Source organism: Marmota monax, unplaced genomic scaffold (assembly GCF_021218885.2).
Source record: "Marmota monax isolate L192 unplaced genomic scaffold, Marmota_monax_Labrador192_F-V1.1 WCK01_AAM20220418_F8-fsc00127, whole genome shotgun sequence".
NCBI lineage: Eukaryota > Metazoa > Chordata > Mammalia > Rodentia > Sciuridae > Marmota > Marmota monax.
Genome location: NW_026692894.1, coordinates 1,261,923 through 1,283,916, shown reverse-complemented (window position 1 = coordinate 1,283,916; position 21,994 = coordinate 1,261,923). Strand labels below are relative to the sequence as shown.

The window sequence follows — 21,994 nt, the reverse complement described above, 5'->3', positions numbered from 1 at the left end:
TCCCAAGGGTGGGAATGGAGGTAGAATCAGGAGACCAGGCAGGAGAGGAGGGAGCTGGGGTGGGCAGCACTCCCCAGCGCTGGCCTAGAAGCACCAACAGGGGAACTTGCACAATCTGGCAGGATTTTGTGGCCCCTGGTCAAGAGGAAGTGATGGTCACACAGGGAGGCAAGAAATGGGTTACTCAGATGGGCTGGGGTTGTGGCTCAATGATAGAGCACTTGCCTAGCACGCGTGAGGCACTGGGTTTGATCCCTAGCACCACGTGAAAAACTGCAGAAACAAAATAAAGATATTGTGTCCATCCACAACTAGAAATATTTTTTTAAAAAGAAAGAAGGAAAGAAAAGAAAGAAAAAAAATGGGTTACTCAGAGGGCCCCAGGCCCCTGCCTAGTTGGACTCTGCTGTAGCACTCTTCCTAGCCCCTGGGGGGTGGTACCGGGGAGGGACCCAGAAACCCCTCTCTTATGCCCACAGCTTGTCTATGGCAGCACTCTGCCTCCAAAGGGCGTGGCCCCTGACGGCTTGTGGTCATCTCTGCCACATCAAGTCCCCCCATTGCTGGTAGAGTAGCTTTGTACCTAGGGAGCATTTTAGCCAGTGGTCACTGCCTGGTGAATTCTGCTTCAATTCCCAGGCTCCCCACTGAGGGCGGCTGGCGGGGAGGGTGGCAGTCTTTTTCCGGTAATGCTGGCATATTCCACAGTCTGAAGGGGGTCGGGCACGGGCTTCAGGTTGGAGTTTGGGAGAGTGTTACTGTAGATGGAGTCCTCAGTGCCAAAGTGGTTTAGATGGATGAGTGACGCATAGCAGATGGCCCCAGTGTCCTCATCAGAGAGGATCTGCTGATGGAAGCCCTGGAAATCAAAAAAGATAGACGTCCCACTGTACAGATCACAGCTGCAGTGGTCAGGGGCCCTCAGAGTGCCAGGAACTGAGTGGAGGACACAGATAAGATGTAGGACAAGGCATGGATCCTGCAGAGCCTTTGGCCGTGAATGGCTTTCATGGTCACCGCGCATGAGGAAGAAGGCTACACAGTGTGGTCTGTGAAGCAGCCTCATCAGCATCACCGGGAACTTGTTAAAAATGCAGAACCAGGCTCCACTCCAGAGCCACGGAGGCAAAGTCCCTGGGGAGAGGGCTAGAACACTGGATGGGGTGTTATTTGTACTGTGATCCCAGCATTACACAAGGGCTGAACCCGAGGACTTGAGGTCCTTCCCATCCTATGTTTCTGTGACTCCAAGAATCTTAGGTATTTAGACAGGACAGGCCTACCCAAGAGAAGCTGCCCAGTCCTCAGCCCTGAGGAGCCATGCTGCTTCCCGTGTTGGCCCCACGCAATTGAACCCAGGCAGCCAATCCCTAGGCAGGCTCTGACCCGACCTCTTAGGAGAAGCTGCCTCCTGTGAAGGCCTGGGGTGAAGGTCAAGAGCCAGGTCAGCCAACTCTCTCCAAGGAACCTGAATTGAGGAGTTTGGGGAAAGGAAGTGAGTAGATGGGTCTCAAGGCGGTGACGGCCCAAGCAGCCATGAGTATGTCAAGGTCTGGGGTGAACAGAAACTGTGAGAAAGCGCAGGCTGGGAAGTTAAGGTATGTGGGAAGGCTGTCAGTCCCCGTCCCAGGGGAGGGCTGTCCTACTCACAGGGGCCTTCACTTCCTTGTGATCTGAAATGTCCTCATAGATGTGGTGGGATTCCTTCTCACCTGTGAAGAAGACTCAAACTTAGGGGAAGGACCTCTACCCAGCTCCCGTGGAATAAGGCAGAGAGACCAGGCCCTGGCTGGGTGGTGGAAGGGACTCTGATGGGGAGAGGCCAGAGCTTGTTCCTGCCTGAGGAGGCCTCAAGTGCCTGGCACAGAATAGTATCCAGGGACACTACGGAGCAAAACAACCCAGCTGCCCGTGTCTAACTGGCCTAAGCTAGGTAAACTTCATTATCAGTGCACAGAGAATTCCAAATTTAAACATCAAATTTAGGTAGGATCTATTTGCTGATGCAGATATTTGCAGTAATGTCTTTCAAATTTTTTGAACCAGGAACCCCAATGAGAAATACCATTTACCCCACAAACTCACACTCTCACACCTGGGCACTCACTTTTCAAAGTTCAGTGAGAAATTGTGCAAAGCATTTTGACGTTTTGCTTTTCTATTCTGCTTTATAAAAATGCTGTTGTGACCCACTAAACTGATTTTATACCATTTGAAAAATATACATCTAAAATTTTATAATCCTCTCTTCCCCTGAGGATTTGTACTTGAAAAATTCATATCCACGAGCTCCAATATACTTCTGACCCATGCATACATTTTAATCTTGTTGTCAACAGAACCATCTCCAGGGCACACAATTAACAAGCACATAGTTTTATGTTCTAAAGAAAGCAATCAACAAAAAAGAATCAAGAAAAGTGGTAGAAGTCATCAAAGTGCGGCAGACTTCACATGCAACTGATGATAGAAACTTTGAACTTTGAAGATTAAAGTCCTAGAAGTGCTTTTAGGAGGGCAAAAAAAAAATCCCCTTTGTTCCCCTTTCATTTATGTATTTTTAAATTTTATTGTGGGGCTGAGGGTGTAGCTCAGTGGTAGAGCATGTGTTTAGCATGCCTGAGGTCATGGGTTCCCTCTCCAGCACATGGAAGAAAAAAAAAATCATTGGGTATATTTAAGGTGTACAACATGATGTTACAAAATATATAACCACAGTGAAATGGTTACCACAGTAGAAGAAATTAACACATCCTCTCCTCATTACCCATAATCCTCCCTGTGGCAAGAGCAGCTGTAATCTCCTGGTTTTGCAGAAATCCCGCACAGAATATGCCATTATTAGCACAGCCCTCATGTTGTACATTAGGTCTTTTGACTTATTCATCTTGGATATTTGCTACTTGGTGTCTTTTGGCCTCTATCTCCCCATTTCATCCCCTACCATGAGGAAGATGAAATATAAAAATGATAGCAACAATATTTTTTAAATGTCATTACCCGGAAAAGTTCATTACATAGACTTGTTAAAAAGTCCTTAAACATAAAGATGGTAAAAGTATGCGATCCCAAATGGATAGTACTAGCACACCTAGATTCAGGTAAATGGGCATGGAGTTGAATTGGCTTCAGGTGAACTGACCTTGAGCTTCTAAGGAGGACTGGTTAACCCTCAGGACCAGGGGACCTGCCATCTGGCAAAGGGAAGGAGAGCCACTTGGACACATCACCTCTTCTCAGTTTCCTTGTTGGTAAAATGAGCATGATAAGCCTTGTCCCCACCGTGAGGGGACTGCCTGTAAATGGCTGAGCAGTCATTAGTCCACCCAGAGCCAAGGACAGGGGCTCACCTTTCCTGTCTCTTCCTCGGGCTTTCCTGAGATATAGGACCATGAGGACAATGAACCCCAGCAGCAGGACGGCCACCACCACGCCAGAGGAGATGAATATCCACTTCCGGTTGCCTGAAGGGCTTGGGAACAAGGACCGGCCAGGTGAGGGGAGCTGGAGTCCAGCTTCACCTCCTGCCAGAAAACCATCCCTCCCCATGCCTGTGGTCCCTCCAGGCCCTCCTGGGCTTCCCTTCTGTCCCTGCTGCTGGGCTGAGCAGGAGACAGTCACAATGGCAGCCACACTGGCAGGGGCTCTGCCTAGCAAGTCTCACGGTCTCACCTCTGCAAAGTAAGAATGCTGCTGATGTCATGAGATTTTTTTTCCTTTTCCTTTTCTGACTTTTGCAGCTTAACTTTCCTTCCGGGCCGCCATTGGAAGGTCTGCACTCACCCCTCTTAGCCTCCTGAACTGACCTTTGTCCCTACTGCTTCACCCCAGCCCTTCTCTGCGAGGTGCAGGCGGCTCTCAGGGTACACTAGGGTCATCTGACAACAGCTCTGCCTGCTAATAAAGCATTTCCCTAGGTCCTGTCCTAAGTCAGAGGAAGGACACAGAGGTAGGCATCCTTACGCTGGAGCAGGCTCCTAGGGAAAGTGACTGGGCGTCAGGGTCAGAGGGGGGCGAGGGAGTAGTTCCAGGGACATCTCTCAGCTCCACTGACAGGCACCTGATTTCTGGGTTAATCTCTTGACCTGGGATGGTTTACAAGAGCCCAGGTTCACAATCTGCAGGGAGGGTGGGTAGAGGGCAGGGGACAGAGACCCACTTTCTGGGGTGGCAGCAGAAAACAATCAATGACTACAGACCATGCCTTTCCCCAGACCCCCTGCAGCTCTGGGATGGCTCCCTGCTCTTTCTGAAGATAGAGAAGGCTGAAAGAGGGACAGAGGCAGAAGCCACAGCCATGGTCTTGCCTGGCATCGGGCTACATCCCTGGAATCCCCGCCCTCAGTAGTTGGGGGCACCCAGCACAGTCCACCAAGGGTGGGAGGAAACAGGGCTAAGAGATTGGGGGAGGGGCTCAGCAGTACCTTCCAATGACAGGGCTGGTGGCAAAGGCCATGGCTGTTGTCATTCTGATGCTCCTGGTGGTGGGAGGGGTTGAAGCTGTAAGAGATAACAATATGTGGAGTGCCCATCTGCTCCCCTGCACTCCAGGTCTCCCACTCCCAGATCCTAGCCCTGGATGGGAGGAGCCCACACATGGCCTTGGACCAGGAGGGGATGTGCTGCTCGATTTCCCTCATCGGGAAGTGCCACAGCGTGAGCGGCTTTAGTGTCACTTGTATATCGGTTATGTTGTGGGCATCTCTGTTTTTGCTATTTTTGAGCATGTCTTACACTTCCAACCCCTAAAGCCTCCTCCTAAGCACCCTGGGGTCTCCACTAAATAAATTCCTGCTCATCATCCATCAAGGCTGGGGGGTACCACCTCAGAGTCCTTCCAGAGTGAGAGGCTGCACCCTGGGCTTGTCCGACCCCTCCCTTCACTGGGCCTCTACCCAACATGCTTCTACTGAGGCACCTACCACCCTTTATGCACATGTCTGTTCTAGCCCTTTATGAACATGTCTGTCTTTCTCTCTGGGCGTGGGGTCCTCCAGCATACAGTTGGGACTTCAGGTTTTGGGATCCCCTTCCACAGCCTAGCTTCCCCCCATGATGTACGTGGAATGAGCACTGAGCTAAACTTGGACAGCAAATGGCCAAGAATGACCTTCAGGCACCTGTTAGACCAAATGGCTGGGCAGACTCAGCTCCACGGGGAGAGGGGGCTAAGAAGGTGCAGTTTGAGCTCTGATGTCACAGATAAAGGCAGGGCGTTGCAACTCTGCAGTTCTTAGAAAGAATACCCAGGGGCCTCAGAATTAGTGATCACCCCTAAATCGCCATTCTAAACCCTAAGGCTCTCAGTGGTTAGGGGCAGGTCCAGGGTGAGGATCCTTAGGTGCAACCCCTCCAGGTCTCAGCCCTTGAGTCTCCCGCCTGCCTGGCTCTTTAGCTGCCTCCTGTCTGTTCACATTTCTCCAGGACCCACCCCACTCCCAGAACTGCCCTGTGGTCTTTCTGTGCAGCGGACCCCACAGCCCCTCGAGAGAACACTGGGGTTAGGATCAGGGGTGGGGATGTCCAAGAAAGGACTGCTCCTCGGCTGTGCTCAAGCTTGGGGATGCTCTAAGTTCCTTCCAAATAGATGGCAGCATCCTGTTGGTGGCAGCAAAAATGTTAAGAGAAACACGTGAAGGAAGAATCGATTGGAAACCAGGAGACTCCAGTTTCTAGTGCCAGTTCAGCCCTCGACCACCAGGTGACTGTGGGACGCACCCCGTGACGCTACTTGAGTGGTCTTTTACTCAGTACTGAGCCATGGGGAGTTAGGTCTCCCCTTGGGAATGATCCCAGCTCTACCAATGGGACAGCCCTGGAGCTCAGGGATTTGGGCGTTACCCTGGGCTTGGACAGCCCACCTACTACCTTATTTGGCAAAAGAAGATTACATTGAAAGCCTTTTGAAGCCCCCTTGTATAAACAAAGAAAACGTGGGTTCTTACTCTCTCTTCCCAGTGTGGAAGCAGGACCCTTAAGGTCGCAGAGCTGCCCCACCCTCATTTTTCAAAATTATTGCTGTGTCATGTGATTTTTCACCGTATTTCTCAGCCAGCACATTTCACGCAAGGGAAGCCCAAATGTCATACCCTGCACAGGACTCAGGAGAGAAGAGTAAGAATCAGAGGTGACCTTGAGCAAGGGGCTTTTCTTCTTATGCCCCAGATATTAGGTAGGAGAAGGTTGGAGAACATGACTTCTAGGTCCTCTCCAGCTCTGACACCTTGTGATTATGGAAGGCCAAGAGCCACATATATAAGAAGGGGGATAACTCACCTTTAAACACCTTCAGATGGATGGTTCTGAGAATGTAGACCTCGGTATTTTCATAGATTCCACAATAATAGACTCCGGAGTCATTTACCCTGAGTTTAGTCATAGTGACTTCGAAGTAGTCAAGCTTGAGTTGATCCTGGATGGAGGATTGGGGCTCTTTCCTGCCCCTGCCCACTAGTAATGTACAATAATCTGCTGACATTTTCCGACACCAGGTCTTCACCTTTGAGCGTTGGGAGGGCTTGTACCAGCATCTCACTACGATCATCTCACCCTCTGGTTTTTGTAGGAACTCTGTGTTCTGTGCCCAGGAGCCTGAGAACACACCCTCAAGTCAGAGAGCCCCCACACCTGCCACAGCAGGGCTAGGAAGTGGGGTTTCCCTCCTCAGAGAGCAAGTTGCTGTGGTTAGCCTCAGAAAGTGCCCCAGAGCCAGCCTCTGGCCACAGGGCACCCTTTCCTCGCTCTCCCCTCCACAGAGCCCCGTTCATGTGCATCTCACCTCTCCATCCTCCTCTCCTCTCCCCCGTGCCCTTCCCTCCTCCCTGGTCCCTTACCTGAGGCCAGGAGCACCGTCAGGATGAGGGGGATCAGGTGTGTGGCCTCCTGGGCCATGGGTCGTCTTCTTGAACTGCAGTGGAGGGAGGAAGGGAGGGGGCAGGGAAGCCCTGAGATCAGGGGGCAGAGCTGGGTGGGATTCAGCCTGGGCTAGGTGAGGTGCTGAAGATGGCAGAGATCTTGTAGGGAAGCAGGGAATCTGGGGAGGACGGAGGAGGCCTTGACCTTCATGGACCCTCCAGCCCTCGGCTCGACCTTTGGGTTTGGAAGGCCCACAGCCCTGGGACTGACCGCCCAGGCTCCTCCAGGACACAGCCTCTTCCCCTTTGTAGGCCACCCCCCTGGCGAGGCTGTGGGAGGAGGAACCGATGGTGAAAGAAGAGCCATTTCTCTTCCCTCCCCCAAGTCAAGGAACTGCTGAAGGTGGGTGACAGAGTTAGGGGCCTTTTTGGAGGTCTGACCAGAGTCCTAAGTCCCATTGGTCCCCAGTGGTTGTAGACTTGGGGTCCAGGTCTTCCAGAAAAATGGGAAGCTCTGTGGGGACCAGAGGAGAAAAGGAGGAAGAAGATGGAGACTGATTTCCTGGAAATCAGGAATGGGGAGGGTCCTGGAAGAGGTGGGAAAGAGCAAAGCTGGTGGGGGTGTTAAATCCAGAAGGAGGGAGAGGAAGGAGAAGAGGAAAGCAGGGGGTCTCAGCCCCACATCATCCCCACACCCCAGCCCCCAGCCTGCCATCCGCACTCCACTAAGCCTCTGCTGAAAAACTGCTCTAATCAAGGACGATTTTAAACAGCTGTCATCAGACCAGCTACGAAAATCATCGCAGGTTCCAGAGAACAGACTGTGCGAGGCAGAGGGAGGGTCGATGGCTCTGGGAAAAGAAGCACAGGGGGCAGCACAGGACAGGAGGAGTGGGTTGTCATGCAGGCCCCGGGGAAAGCCCAGGGCCCAGGGCCTCGCCAGGCCTGAGGACAGGAGAAGCCCTCCAGACTTGCCCAAGCTGGGAAAGGGACGTCGGGGCCCCAGACCCCAGGCCAGTCAGTCGGAAGGCAGGGCGCCCTGGCCTGGGGGAGGGAGGTCTAGCCTTGGCAAGGTGACTTTCTACAGCAGAAGCCAGCAGAAGAAACTTGTGCCCTCGCCACTCCTGGCCACACGCCATCAGTCCTGACGGGGGAGCAGGCACCTGCGCCTCTGTGTGATCCGCGTTGAAAAACCCCATTCAGGGCCAATGGGAGAGTGGCGAATCTGACATTTGTTTGTCAGACTTCACAGAAGGAGTGTGTGCAACCTGTGGGGGCTGGGGCTACTTTATTCGTAGCAACGCTAAGCCCTGCGCAGGGGTAACTGGTCTCAGGAGCCCTGCTCTCTCCCACTGAGGCCAGCAGCATCCCTGGCCTGTCTGGAACCCTGCCAGCCCCGCCTGTCCCTGCCTGACCACTGTGGAGCTGGCTCCCCACCCCCAAGCTCACCTGAGAAGGGTGAGGACAGGAAGGAGACAGAGGCCGGGGATTTGAGGGGAAAGTCCCAGAGGCCACTCAGGCCCATAGGAGCTGGCGAGGTGGACCTAGTTCTATAGTTCCTTCTCAGTGCGCCACATTCCTACCATGGAGTCCTCACGTGTTATGGTTTGGAGGTGAGGTCTCCCCCAAAAGCTCACATGTGAGACAACGCAAGAAGGTTCAGAGGAGACATGATTGGGTTGTGAGAGTCTTAACCCAATCAGTGACCTAATCTCCTGGAGGGATTAACTGGTAACTAAAGTGGTGGGGTGTGGCTGGAGGAGGTGGTTATTGGCGCATGGCTGTGGGTATATATTTGCATCTGGTGAGTGGAGTCTCTCTGCTTCCTGATCACCACGTGAGCTGCTTCCCCTTGCCACCCTCTCCCACCATGACGTTCAGCGTCACTTGGAGCCCAATCAATGGAGTCGACCTTCTGCAGACTAAGACTTCAAATAAAGTATTCCTTCTCTGCAGTTGGCATGCTCAGGTCCTTTAGTCACAGCGGTGGGAAAGCTGACTAAAACGCAGGTTCTCAGGGTAAACAGCTCATGCAGTTTCCCCCCAGTTTCAGGAAGCCCCCAATGTGGTCAGAAAGGACGATTGGTGGTCCCCACACAGCCCTGCCTGAACTCAGGGGACATCTAAAGGCCTCTGCCTGTGTCTAGCACCCACCAGCTGGTACCTCCCTCAGGCCCCTCTGTCCCTCCATAGCCCATTCCAGCAGACCTGCCCACAGCTCCCAGCTGCCAGGGCCTGTCTGGCCTGGGTGCCCCCACTCCCAGGGCCCTGCAGATGTCACTTACCTCCGGATTGCAGCCTGTGCTCCAGGCCTCACATGGGGCTCACGTTTCTGTGAAGCTTGCCTGGCTGGCCTGAGACCACTGGATCCCCAGGTCTCCCACACCCAAAGGACTCCAGCCCTCCGCCCCTGAGTGAAGGCCACACCATGTCACCCCTCTCCTTGAAGCCATGGGCTGACCGAGGCCAGGGCTGACTGCTCTTCCCCAACCTCCCTGCCTCCCCCAGGCTGCGTCATGGACACGGAATGGACCTGCACATGCCTTGGACCCAGGAAGTGATGGGAGGGTCTTCAAAGCTCATCCCCATCCTCCTTTTCCAGATAAGCAAAAAGATCAGCAAGGGGTGGTGACAGGCCAAGGTCACACTGGGATGAGGGGACGCATGGGGATTTGGACCCCAGCCTTGATCTCGGTGTCACTGCCTCACCAGCCCCAGTCCCTTCGCTCCTCACCAAAGGAGCTGCGTCTCAGGCCCCGACACCCATGTACCGAGGAGACTTGGGGAGAGGATGAAACAGAGAACTGGCGTCGCGAGGTCTTAAATGCAAAATGTGAGAAGCAACAGAACCAGAGAAGAACCCGAGGGGCAGGAACATCACGGCATCCACACATTTGCAGTGTTGGTGTCATTTTGTTGTATTTTGAAAACAATCTTGAGAGGTAGGAATTATTGTCCCCTTTCATAAGAGAGGAAAATGAGGCCCAGATAGGGTTAGTGACTTGCTCAGGGTCATACAGTGACAATGGCATCACTGGTCCCCATCCCTGACTCCTTCTCCAGTGCCCTTCCCATTGGGCCTCTCTCTCTGGGAGCTGGTGCCATCAGGACTGTCAGTGATGCTGGCAAAGGGTCACCAGTGGTGGTGGGGTCTCCAGAAGCCATTTTCCCCAGATAAGTTAAGCCCTTCCTAGTCACACGCCAGGGCAGTGGCTCTTAGCAGGTTGCTTGCTGACCAGACTGAGGTCATCGTGTGTGTGTGTGTGTTTGTGTGTGTGTGTGTCTGTCTGTCTGTCTATCTGTCTGTCCGTCCGTTCTGGGACCAGTTCTGTCAGTTGCTCAACCTGAATCCTCCTTCTGCCCTCTGCTGGATGAATGGAAGAGGTGTCCCTCTCTGCATTGTCCCCTCTTCTTACAGCCATCCTGTGGTGCTCCTCCAGCTGCCTACCAAGGCCCTAGTTATGTCACCCTCCTGACATGAGGTTTGCGCTCTCACCAGGAGGTCCCTGAGCCAAGGCCAAGGGTACAGATGTCACACTTATCTCTGGTGCTATTCCGGTCACTGCAGGCTGATGGAACCCCTCATCCTTCACTGCTAGATTCCAGGACAGGGGTCTAGACATCAGAGGCCAACTCGGAGCCACGAGCGGAAGGCAGGCTCTGCAGGCCGTGGACCCCTGGCCTGAGGCTTCCTGGGTCCCATTCTGCCTGCGCCTTCCTGGGCCACTTCTCCAGGTCGAGGTAGCTCTGAGTTGTCTTCACTGTGTCACAAGTGAGTCATTTTTTTCCCAGTGGACAGAAGCCCCTTGGGGATGAGGAGGTGACCCCTTACTCTAAACCACAGCCCCTCCACCAGTGTCTGGTGGGTGAGAACCCTCCGCAGAGCTGGGGTTTCGAGCACCCCAGGATGGAGGACGGAGGCTGCTGGGTCCTTAGGACCATCTGGGAACTCAGACCTGAAGCCCAGGTGCAGGATCCTGGGGAGAGAGTCCTGAGTTCGGCTTCTGCAGAGGCTGGCCTTCAGCCAAGGGCTCTCAGCTTCCCAAGAGGGGCCAGCGGCAGGTGGCAGTGGTAGGGTGAGGGCTCTTCAGGCTTCTAGGGGGGCAGGGGCCAGCAGCTGCAGCAGGCAGAAGCCCCATCACAGGACACATGGCCAAATGGGAAGCTTTGGACAATTCTGGGATCTGCTAATACCAACCCCTTTGTGGACCCATCCCTTAGTCACTGTCCCTTCTCCTCTTCAGCATGGGACTGTTGGAACATCAGCTGCCCCAGGACTCATGAGCCCCAACTCTTGTCCCCACATGGATGGGGAAATTTGATGAGAACAGAGGATGCTGAGGACCCAGTGGCCCTGGGTGGAAAGAGGGCAGCTTTAGCTGTCCCCCCTCCCCTCAGGACAGTCGCTGGTCTCCATTCCTCATCTGGCCTCCTAGTGTCCCCCTGGGAGAAGATTCCCATCCCGTCATTAAGTGGTCTCAAACTAAGCCAGCTTCCACAGGGGCTCTAGTCTTCTTGGTGGCTCTGCCCAGGCTCCAGCAGAAACATTGCACAGGCTGTAACCTGTAAGAGACGGAGAGATGGGGTGCAGGCCCTGCCCAGAGCCCCTGAGCCCCGGAACCCTGGCTTTGCCTCATTCCTGCAAGGCCATCCCCTTAGGGTGATGCTAGGCCACCTCCTCCCTTGCCAGGTGCCTCATGGTCCTCTCGACTGGACACAGGATGAGGGACCCCTGCCCCCCTCCCGGGACTTGGGGTCACAGCCCCTGGCACAGTTACTCCCTGGAGAGGCTCAGAGGTGGCTCCACTTACTTCCCATGTGTCTCTTCTTCCAAAAGCCATAGACCATGACCATCATCACGGGCGCTGGGAGGAAGGTCAGCACGGCCACCAGCACGGTGAGGTCAGAGTCCGGGGGGGGAGGGCGGGGGGAGACCAGCTCCCCTGTGTGCTCGCTCGCTGCGCTAGAAAGGCCGGACCAGAAAGAAAGCACTCGCCTTCGCCTTTGTGGTCGACGCCTCCCGTCCTGGGGACCAGCTGAGGCAGAAGCTAGTGAGACACCCAGAGTTCCAGGGAGGGCGTCCCCAGGAGGAGGGGGCATCTCTCCACCTCAATGCCTCTCCTCTACTATGTCCCCAAATCTGACAATCTGGGAGGAGCAGGACACTAAGAGACTCCCAGTTGTGACTGAAGGAATCAAGATTCTTACTCTCTTCGGTGACGGAGACCACCTCTTGTCCCCTTTCTCCTCTGGGTGGAGGCCAGCCTGCACCCCGTCGCCCGCAGCATTTCCATGTACATCAGCGAAACATATTTGTCCTAAGAACTTTCCTTCCCCACTGGAGCTCTCTATGCCACCCACATCAGGCAGCGGTGCTTGTGACCAACAGTAGCTGGTGTATACACTCCAGCTCCCTCAACTTTCCCATAAGTGACACTGGATCCAGAGTCCCCCACCATATTAAGTTTTTACGTGGGCACGAGAGTAATTGGCACCTCCCCTTCCCTGTTCCTCTTTCCCACCCACATTCCAGTGTTCCAAACAAGATGTCAGTCTTTATCTCAGAGTCGGCTTCTGGGGGACCCATATTAAAGTATCCCCCATTTCCCACTTTCTATCCCTTTACTCTAGCCTGGCACAGTGAGGCATGCCTGTTATCACAGTGTCTCAGGAGGCTGAGGCAGGAGGATCACAAGTTTGAGGCCAGCCTAGGTAACTTAGCAAGACCCTCAGCAACTTAATGAGACCCTGTCTCAAAATTAAAAATTAAAAAAGGACTGAGGACGTAGATCAGTGGCAAAGCATCCCTGGGTTCAATCTGCAAGGATTAAAAAAAAAATACCTACTCCCTTCCTGTGTCCTTCCCTTCTACTGTCATCCAGACTCTTCAGGAGACTCGGTCCTGCTGCTCATCCCCACTGCCTTCCTTTATGTCCCCTCCAGTCACCCACCTCCCATAATAGCAGCAGTCCACACTGAGGTCCTGGGGAGCAAAAGGGGAAGGTCACCCTGATGTGGGTAGCATAGAGAGCTCCAGTGGGGATGGAACAACAGCTGCCCTGAGGTCTGTTCAGGGCCCACAAGCTGGGGTCACATGTAGGGAAACGTCACCCAACAGGTACCTGAATGAGGGTAATTGGTTGTGGCATATTCCCGTGGTGGGCGAGTGACTGCTGTGGTACCCGGATGTGGTGGAGATGGATGTAGGGATGGCAGGAGAGGCTCTGGCATCACTGGGAGATACTGTCACCCGTGGGGGTCCCATGGTCTTTGTGGGTCCCGTGGTCTTCGTGGGTCCCCTGGTCTTCGTGGGTCCCGTGGTGATGGCTCTGGTACTGATGAAGCTGTAGCTGGTCACAGAGGTTGGCCCGGTGGTCCCTGAGGCAGTGGAGGGCAAGAGTCTGGCCAAGGTGAGGAGTCTAGGTATAAACAGGGTTGTGCTGGAAGTGGAAGAGGTGTCAGGGTCTGAGGTGGGTACTGGTCCCGTCGTGAGAACCTGACCCTTGAGGATGTCCAGACGTGTGAGAGGAGAGCTCCTCTGAGTCGTGAGGGCTGCAGGACCAGAGAGGGAGGAATGTCAGGCCTAGCCCAGGGCCTTGGTGTGGGGAGCAGATTTTGGCAGCCCACACAGTTGTCCAGGTGCTGAAGGGAAGTCCTGTCCTCCTGGCCCTGGGCCTAGGATTCTGAGTGTTTGCTCAGAGGGCAGTGTCAGGAAGGAGGCATAGCAAAGAAGGGAGAGACTTATGTGATCTCTTCAGCCTCCCCACTCAGGTCACCTGTTCCCAGGGGACAGCACCACCCGTTCCCACCTCTCTTGTCACTTCCCGGGCCCTCCTCATTCCTGTGGGTTAGAGAGATCTCTATAACATGATGTTGAACAGAGACAATTCCAGCTACCCCGTAACTGTCCATTAAGGTCCAGAGATGAGGACAGGGGGGTATCAAGGGCCTCAAGTTCCAGAGAAAGCTACCAACAGCCAACACCTTCTGTGAGGGCTTAACAACACACACCAGGACTGATCCTGCTCCCCTCGCCCATCAACGCAGCTCTTTACCACCCCGTTTTCCCAAAGAAGTCTGGAGTTTGGATGGCAGGTGACAGGGAGAAGCCACCAAGCCTTGATCTGGTGGGTCTTGTTGAGTCTGCCTCATCAGAGACAATCAGAGAGAGGCTGCTGCACCCACCACTGTGCACAGAAAGGAGGCCTCCCCGAGGACCATGGTCACGGGCCAGATGGCTGAGCTTGAGCCATTTTTCTGGGTAAATGGAACCAGAAGCAGCAGCGTGGCTGAGGGTGGCATGGAAGAAGACCTGGTGCCCCACAGTTATGCTCAGCGGTAAAGACACCCCCAAAGAACCCTTTGAAAGCTCTCACGTTGGTGCCTTAGGAGAGACGGCATGTGGACACCCACCTTGGAGAGGGTCTTAAAGGGTGGCAGAAAAATGACTGACAGCCAGCAGAGCCTACTTCTCCAATGGCCTGCTAAGTCTCACCAATTCCCTCTCTCATTCCTACTGCAGTACCCCAAATTTCCTCCAGGAGGCGCCCCACCATTCCAACCTCCCAAGAGGAGGCAGCAGACAAGGTGAGAGCATTTTCCCTGGTTCAGACCCAACAGGAAATGGGGATGCAGCCGCTGAGTTTGGGGACCAGGGAAGGGGGGATGGTAAATTTCACAACTGGCTGTTCTCTCCAGGCTCTTTGGGAGGCTCTTCACCCTTTCCTACCTTAGAAATGTGGGCGGGGGTGGCCTCACAGCTCGGTTCTTGGTGCTACCCTCCCAAGGGAGAGCTTTGTTTTAAACCTTTGTTTTTAAACCTTGACTTGTTTTAAACATGTTTACTGAAATATAATTCACATTCCATACAATACACCCTTTCTATCATTTTTAGTCTTTCAAGTTGTATGACCATCACCACAGTCGGCTTTAGAACATTCCCATCATCTCAGAAAGAAGCCCTTTAATCTCAAGTGGTCACCCCCAATCTCCTTCCTCTCCCCAGCCCTAAGTAACCACCAATGTACCTTCCATCACTGTGGATTTCTTCAGTCCTCTTGACTTTAAACAGTGCCCTTACAGAGACACTTTCAAGTATACACCCCAGCTGTCACCTGCCACTAGCACCCCAGGCTGACAGATCGGCTATCTGCTCTGTATCTGCACCTAGGCTTCTAGGAAGTATCTTAAACTTGGCATGATAAAATGGAGCTTTTCTATTATTTATTTATTTATGGTACTGGGGATTGAACTCAGGGGCCCTCGACCACTGAACCACATCCCCAGCCCTATTTTGTATTTTATTTAGAGACAAGGTCTCACTGAATTGCTTAACACCTCGCTTTTGCTGAGGCTGGCTTTGAACTCTCAATCCTCCTGCCTCAGCTTCTTCCGGAGCCGCTGGGATTACAGGTGTGCACCACCATGCCCATCCCTATTTCATATATATATATATATATATATATATATATATATAATTATTATTATTATTATTATTATTATTATTATTGACAGGGTCTCACTGAGCTGCTTACCACTTTGCTTTTGCTGAGGCTGCCTTTGAACTTGTGAACCTCCTGCCTCAAGCTGCTGAGATTACAGGCAAAATAGAGCTCTTGAGTTTTCTCCTAATTCTTCTTTCAGATTTACTAATTTCTGCTTCAGAATTACTCTACCCAGTAGGTGACACCATCTTCCAACTACTGATAAAATAGAAAAACTTGGAGTCATCCTTGATTTTTCTCTCCCTATTTTTTGGGGGGGACACTGATGATTGAACGCAGGGATGCTTTACCACTGAGCACATCCCCAGTCCTTTATTTTTTATTTTGAGACAGGTTCTTTTTAAGATGCTGAGGTTGGCTTTGAACTTGGTGATCCTCTAGCCTCAGCCTCCTGAGTTACTGGGATTACAGGTGCATCACCATGCCCAGTTTGATCATTTTCTTTTCCTCGCCTCCACTTGAGCAAATCCTGTCCTGCCTCCAAAACGTACACTTGGGCAGAGAGTTTAAAAAACATAGATTTGAGCCCCTCCACTTCTCTCATCTCCAGCACCCACATCCCATTTCAGGCCACTGTGATTTCCAGCCAGACACCCACCGCAGTCTCTCTGGTTCTGCTCATATCCTTCCATCCTCAATAAACAGCCATCGTCATCTTAAAAACAAGCCACAACACATATATATTCCTACTGTACTTGGAATAAAACCCCAACTCCATGTCATGGAATTCAGGCTGCTCCTTGACTCTGCAGCATCAGATCCTGAATAAAAGCAGCCAAATATTATGAAATTTACTCTCCACCCCTCATTGCTCCCCTGACCCAACTGCCCCACATTCAATATGGACCAGCCACACAGGCCACGCTCCTTCTCACCTCAGGGACTTTGCTCATGTTTCTCTCTCCAGAGAAGGCCCTTCCAAGCACTCAGATGTCAACAGGCTGGAGGGGCCCAATCATTCAGGGTTCTGCTTGATGGCATCTGCTCAGGGAGGTGTCTTCTGATCCTCAGGACATCCCCTATCTCTGAGTTACTTTCTAGTTCATCACATTTCTTAGGGACATTTATTGTTACCTGAAATCATTTATCTGATGAGGTATTGTTACCTGGCCTCCCTCCTAGGGCAGGACTGTGGCTGGTTCTGCTCACCACTGTATTCCCAGAACCTAGAACAGTGCCTAAAACACATCATAGGGGCTCAGTGAATAAATGTTGAACAGAGGTCTGAAGAAAACAAAGCAGAGTCCTGGGTTCAAATCTCCTCTCTGCTGCCTGTTAATTCCGTGTCCCAGGGCAAGGTCAGAGCCATGGAGAGTTTTTTAGATCTCATTTTTTTCATCTTGTAAAATGAACTAGCCAGATATGGTGCACTCTGTGATCCCAGGGACACAGAAAGCTAAAGTAAGAGGATCATAAATTGGAGACCAGTCTCAGCAAATTAGTAAGAGAATCTCAAAACAATTTTTTTTTTTTAAGTATCAGGGATGTAACTCAGTGGGAGAGCACTTGCCTAGCGTGTGTGAGGCCCTGGGTTCAATCCCCAGTACTATATATATATATATATATATATATATATATATATAAATGATGAATGGCTATTTATTTCCCAAATAAGTTCACTTTAGTCTTGGGGTAGGGGCTGTGGGGAGGAGGGTGCTGGGCATTGAACCCAGGGCGCATATATATATCTCAACAATAATGCCCATAATCTGTTTATGGATTATGATTCCTATTCTGTTGGATGTTAGTGGAGGACACACACACACACACACACTCACACACATGCGCACACACCGCATGTGCGCATGTGCGCATGTGCGGGCCATCGCAGTGCCCTGGAAGGCCTGCTTACCTGGAGACACTTCCAGCTGGATGCCCATCATGGGGTAGAGGATCCCGGAGCTGTTGCGCATGCACCAATACCGGCCCGAGTCCTGGCGCTTGAGGGCCCCCATGGTGATGTTGACCACCTTGGCCTGGACGTCGTCTTGCAGCAGGTAACCCGGCCCCTTCACCCAGACCCGGGCAAATCCGGGCTCACACCTCCTCTTCCTGACCTTGCACCAAACCTTGCCCTCCACGCGGTTTTTGCGGCCCTTGTAGGAGCACTGCACAGACAGGGTCTCCCCTTCCAGGTGCTGCACTTTGTTGTACACGCTCTCAGCGGGGAGACCTGGGGAGACACAACCCGCTGAGCAAGGTCTGGAGAGAGAGGAGCTGAATGCACCTTGAACCTCCGCGCCCCAGCCAAAGGTGAAGGAGGGGCTCCGCTGCCCCTCCTCCACCCTAGAGCTCCCCCCTCTGATGCAGGAGATGCACAGGCCTGCCGACAGCTGGCTCCCCGTCTGTGGGGGAGGCTGACCTGTCCTTCAGGGAGTACCCAGGCTAATGCAGGAAATTCAGCCCTAATGTTGGGAGCTCCATCAGACACAGCCCCTCCTTCACGGTATTTTCTAGTCTTCAGGGATTCCTAGTCTTTTGGGAAAGACCCAGATGCCACCTCCATGAGACAGATGCTCATGCATAATGACAAGTCTTAAGTCTGGAAATTCAAAACACAAACCACTGAGGTAGATAAGAAAGTCCAATATTTTGGGGGAAAATGACGAGTAGCTATTCATTTCCCAAACAGGTTCATTTTAGTCTTGGAGTGGAGGCTGTGGGGAGGAGAGTGTGGGCATTGAACCCAGGGCCTCATGCATGCCAGGCAAGAGATCTACCGCTGAGCTACAGCCCCACCCCCATTGCAGCCGCCTTTTAAATACTGTGTGACCTTCGTTCATTCTAAGTGGCATTTAATTTTTAAATATTCTAGTTACATAAAACCTAAAGACCAAGTATGCCCACATATGCAAATAAACTCTCAAGAATTTTTCAATTATTCACTGCTTGTTTATAATATCTTAAATACTGTGCCTGGAGAGAAAATGTGGTTTGAGTCCTTCATAATCCATGGTATGGTGGAGAGGACTTGGGACACAGGGAGGGCCTGTGTAAGTTCAGCATTTTCTCCTCTAACAGTTGCACCCCAGAACCTTACACACACGCATGCACACACACTTATCTGAAGTAAGATAGAACAGAGAGTCAAAATGAGACATGGGTGAAAACCCTATTTTAACCGCTTAACTCTCTGAGCAGTTCATTTAGCATCTCTGTTTCTCCATCTGTCAAGTGAGAATAATGTCACTCCCCTCAAAGCCTGCTGTGAGAAAGATGCCCCATGGGAGTGCCTTGAACACAGTAAGTGCTCAATGCATGCACACTTCCTGCTCTCAAATGCAGGTTGTTCCAGCTTTCCCCAGAGGAGCCCAGAGCATGATGGTTAAGGGCCCAGAACCCCAGACATCTGTTCCAGTTTCCAACCCAACTGCCAAGCTGAGGCTCTGAGTAAACTAGTGCTTTCTCCAAACAACACTTTGACCCTTGAAAACGAAACACAATGATCCAACTCAGTTATTCAGTGAGGGAGCCTGGGACTTCCTAGCCCAGGAGAGAAACCCTTCTGCCCAGGGGTGGTGCATTTTTGCCTACACTACCTCTCCTCTCACAGGAGGTGAGAGCAGACTTTGCCAACCCTCCCCATGCCCAGAACAGAACAGGAAGTGGTAATTTGGTCGCCTTGGCAGCAAGGGAGGCAGGAATGGGTGAGGCCCCTTCAAAGGCGTTAGTAGCCATGGCTGGGCGAGGCCTTCAGGGATTGGCTCCCTTCAGGACAGCACCAAGGGACCGGATGCCGCGTCAGCATTCCGAGAAAGAGTGAGTTCAAAGAGAATTTATGAAGCAATGGGCTCCTGTCAGTCACAACCTTCCTGACAGAGGCCAAGCAAAGAAGGCCAGGGGATCAAGGGTCCCTGGTTCTGGGTCCCAGGGGAGCCTAGGAACACAGGGGCCAATGAGAGGGTCCAAAGCTTCACCCCAGCTCCCGCATGAGGGCTTAGCTCTGCCTGGTGCCAGATATCAGGATGGAACATTCTTACCTGTCTGCCAAGGACCTACTAAGCCAACCCAACCTCCTACCCCTCCCCCAACTCACAAACATTCAGACAATTGGGCAAGGACAAGCAGAGCCCAGGGGACAGGAAAAGCTCAGCATCCCCCCCTCAAGTCAGCACCCCCCCATTCCTCTCACCTGAGGTGCAGTCCTGTAGCCATAGCAGCAGCAGCAGGAACATGGGGGCCATGCTCCATCAGATGGGCAGTCAGAGGCCCAGCAAGGGGCCAGGGCACCTGGGGGATCCAAGGTGAGGGCCCAGGCCAACGCAGGACGTGCCACCTGGGTCTACCAGGGAAGGACCTTGGGTTCTAAAAGTGAAGTTGCCCATTTAGGGAAGTGAGGGAGTGTGGGACCCACTGCCACCAGCAGACCGCAGGGGCCCAAGGAGCCTATCGCAAGAGCAGCACTGGTGGCTGTTTCCGCCCTCTTCCTCAGAACTTCAAGCAGGTGTGGCTGCTCCACCCAGTTGGGGGCCCCCCAACACTGGGAGGGCTCATAGAATCAGACAGCTCGGCTGCCCTCCCTGGGTTTTCCCCGGAAACCGTCCCCTGGGACGACTCCTAATCAGAGGCAGGAGATCCAGGTAGAGGCTGCTGCACGGATTCTGGATCCTCTGGTACAGACTTTCCCGGAATCCTCCAGGCTGGGACGCAGGGACAGAGACCTCTGGCTGAACCCTAGACACACATTCACGAGGAGCTCTTGCACACTCACTTACACTCACTCTCTTGCACACTCCCGTTCACTTGCTCATTCATTCATTGTTCCGTGGCCCCGCCTCTCCTCGCAGACTCCACCCGCATGTCATTTCTGTTCACTGGTGCAGATAACCTCTTCAGGCTCACGTGCAATCTTATTTTTGTCATGGGGAGGAAATGATGCAAATTGTAAGATTCAGAGAAGAACATTTGGGTTCGGGAAGAGGTTCCTGTGCTCTGATGCATGAGAGTACACGTGCGCTCTCTCTCTCTCTCTCTCTCTCTCTCTCTCTCTCTCTCTCTCTCACACACACACACACACACACACACTGACTCTCTTCCTCTCTCTGCCTCTACTCCAGTAATCTCTACTCACCCACTAGCTCTCTCTAGACCCCCCACTCCCTCTTGCAGGCTTCCTAAAGACACCACAAGGCTTCCCCTCACCCTCCTCCTTTCCAAACAGCTCACCCCACAGCCCCTTCCTCCCCTGCCCTTTCCCTGCCAGCACACAGGCAGGCCCCCACAGCTTCCTGCCCCTGCCCTATCTCGCCTCCACAGGCGCCCGGCTCCACATGAAATGACCCAGCATTTGGCCCATGACTCCACCCTTCACTTTGTCTCCCAGAAAGAGAACCAAAAGGATCGGCTCTGACATCCTGTAGCCATGTCATCTGCTCTGCTGGGTTGCAGGGACCAAGGTGGACCCCCAGGATCATGTGTCCTCCAGGTACCCACCTGGGCCACCTTGCTTCTCCTTACATGGGACTCAGCAGCAAGTCTCCAGCTTGCATGGCCCGAGTCTTAACCTGAGCTTGAACCCCCAGATCCCAAACCAAAGAATTTTTGTTTTTGCTGACTCCAAACTTTTACTGTCTGTTAACTCTCTCATTTATTAATCCATTTATTCTTCCAACCTCATTGCTGTTCCTGGGGTTAGGCACTGGGGGTACGGGAAGGAGATTCAGTTGTCACTTCAAACCTCCCGGCTAACAGGAGATGTGTTATATTTTCCTTACACATCCTGCCCTTCCCAATACCTTTTGCCAAGTCCTCAGACTCCTGGTTCAGAGGTTGTCTTTCTCTCCAACACACATGCTGTTTTCCTTCCATCAGGACAAGTGGCTTCAGGAGTGGGGGATGTCACGTACCTGAATCAATATTTCCACTAAGCCCCTAAGTCCTGCTCTGAGTGGGGCATTGTGACAAGTGTGACCCTGGAGGTAGTTGTAAGTATTTATCAAAATCTCTAGAAGTTTGTATACATTAGATGTCTGTGTACAAAATAATTTAACATAGCATTATTTTTTCTTTACATTTATTTTTCTGATCAAAAAATGTAAGGTCTAATATTATTATTAGAATATATAAATATAAAATAATCTTCACCCTTTTCAAGGGAAACTTCTTACAGTTGGACAAACTCATAAGGACTCATATCCCTACCACAGTTGAGATAGAAAAGAGTCCCATCACCCCCAGAAGTTTCCCGGTGCCCCTCGAAAGCCAGCCCCGGCCAACACTGATCTGGTGCGTTTTTTCATACAGTTTTTTTCTTCCGTGGAATGAAAATCATATAGTTTTCTTTAGATGAAATCCAATATATAACTTTATGGATCATATTTTCATCATATCAAAGAAATCTTTATTTAACCCAAGGTCACAAAGCTTTTTAACAGCTTTTTGAGGTAAAATTCATATAATATGAAATCGACCCCTTGAGAGTGTACAGTTCTGATTTTTCAGGGACTTCTGGCAAGATGGCTTAGCAGAGGTGCCAGACAGCTTCCCACCCACAAAGAGGGACCTCAGCAAGGAATCAACAGTTTCTGACAAGAACATTTAGAGGAGAACGCTGGAGTGCCATGCAGATAATATGGAGAAGCTGTGGATCGTGGCCTTATAAAGAAGGGAGGGAAGTGCCTTGTGTCTTCCACGATA

The 21,994-nt window shown here is 52.2% G+C and overlaps 2 protein-coding genes across 5 annotated transcripts; both read right to left on the bottom strand.

Annotated features, from left to right (window-relative positions):
• Positions 1-295: 295 nt before the first annotated feature.
• Positions 296-7,523, bottom strand: LOC124096713 (CMRF35-like molecule 7). The gene is made up of 6 exons (XM_046450660.2): positions 6,834-7,523; positions 6,277-6,591; positions 4,425-4,500; positions 3,351-3,472; positions 1,651-1,712; positions 296-859 (listed from the first exon to the last, which is right to left on the bottom strand). Exons 1-6 carry the CDS (start codon positions 6,889-6,891, stop codon positions 629-631), a joined length of 864 nt encoding a protein of 287 aa, XP_046306616.1. The 5' UTR covers positions 6,892-7,523; the 3' UTR covers positions 296-628.
• A 2,224-nt stretch (positions 7,524-9,747) lies between these two features.
• On the bottom strand, positions 9,748-20,210 carry Treml2 (triggering receptor expressed on myeloid cells like 2). 4 transcript variants are annotated; one of them, XM_046450782.2, is made up of 6 exons: positions 19,491-20,207; positions 17,211-17,531; positions 16,465-16,536; positions 12,977-13,406; positions 11,666-11,817; positions 9,748-11,417 (listed from the first exon to the last, which is right to left on the bottom strand). In XM_046450782.2, exons 1-6 carry the CDS (start codon positions 19,540-19,542, stop codon positions 11,338-11,340), a joined length of 1,107 nt encoding a protein of 368 aa, XP_046306738.1. In that variant the 5' UTR covers positions 19,543-20,207; the 3' UTR covers positions 9,748-11,337. The 4 variants fall into 4 exon arrangements, with proteins under 4 accessions (XP_046306738.1, XP_046306739.1, XP_046306740.1 ...); XM_046450783.2 differs by lacking the exon at positions 16,465-16,536 and having other exon boundaries at positions 19,491-20,204; XM_046450784.2 differs by lacking the exon at positions 9,748-11,417 and having other exon boundaries at positions 11,681-11,902; positions 19,491-20,210.
• Between the last annotated feature and the right edge of the window lie 1,784 nt (positions 20,211-21,994).

Bases quoted from the DNA above. Each gene is read 5' to 3' on its own strand.
- LOC124096713 (XM_046450660.2), bottom strand. From the start codon at position 6,891: ATGGCCCAGGAGGCCACACACCTGATCCCCCTCATCCTGACGGTGCTC. The intron at 4,501-6,276 runs GTGAGTTATCCC...TATCTCTTACAG, and splicing joins CCATCTGAAGGTGTTTAAAG to CTTCAACCCCTCCCACCACC. The intron at 1,713-3,350 runs GTGAGCCCCTGT...TCTTCTTCACAG, and splicing joins CCGAGGAAGAGACAGGAAAG to GTGAGAAGGAATCCCACCAC.
- Treml2 (XM_046450782.2), bottom strand. From the start codon at position 19,542: ATGGCCCCCATGTTCCTGCTGCTGCTGCTATGGCTACAGGACTGCACC. The intron at 17,532-19,490 runs GTGAGAGGAATG...GTGTCTCCCCAG, and splicing joins GCTACAGGACTGCACCTCAG to GTCTCCCCGCTGAGAGCGTG. The intron at 16,537-17,210 runs GTAAGCAGGCCT...GATGTGTTTTAG, and splicing joins CCAGCTGGAAGTGTCTCCAG to GCACTGTTCTAGGTTCTGGG.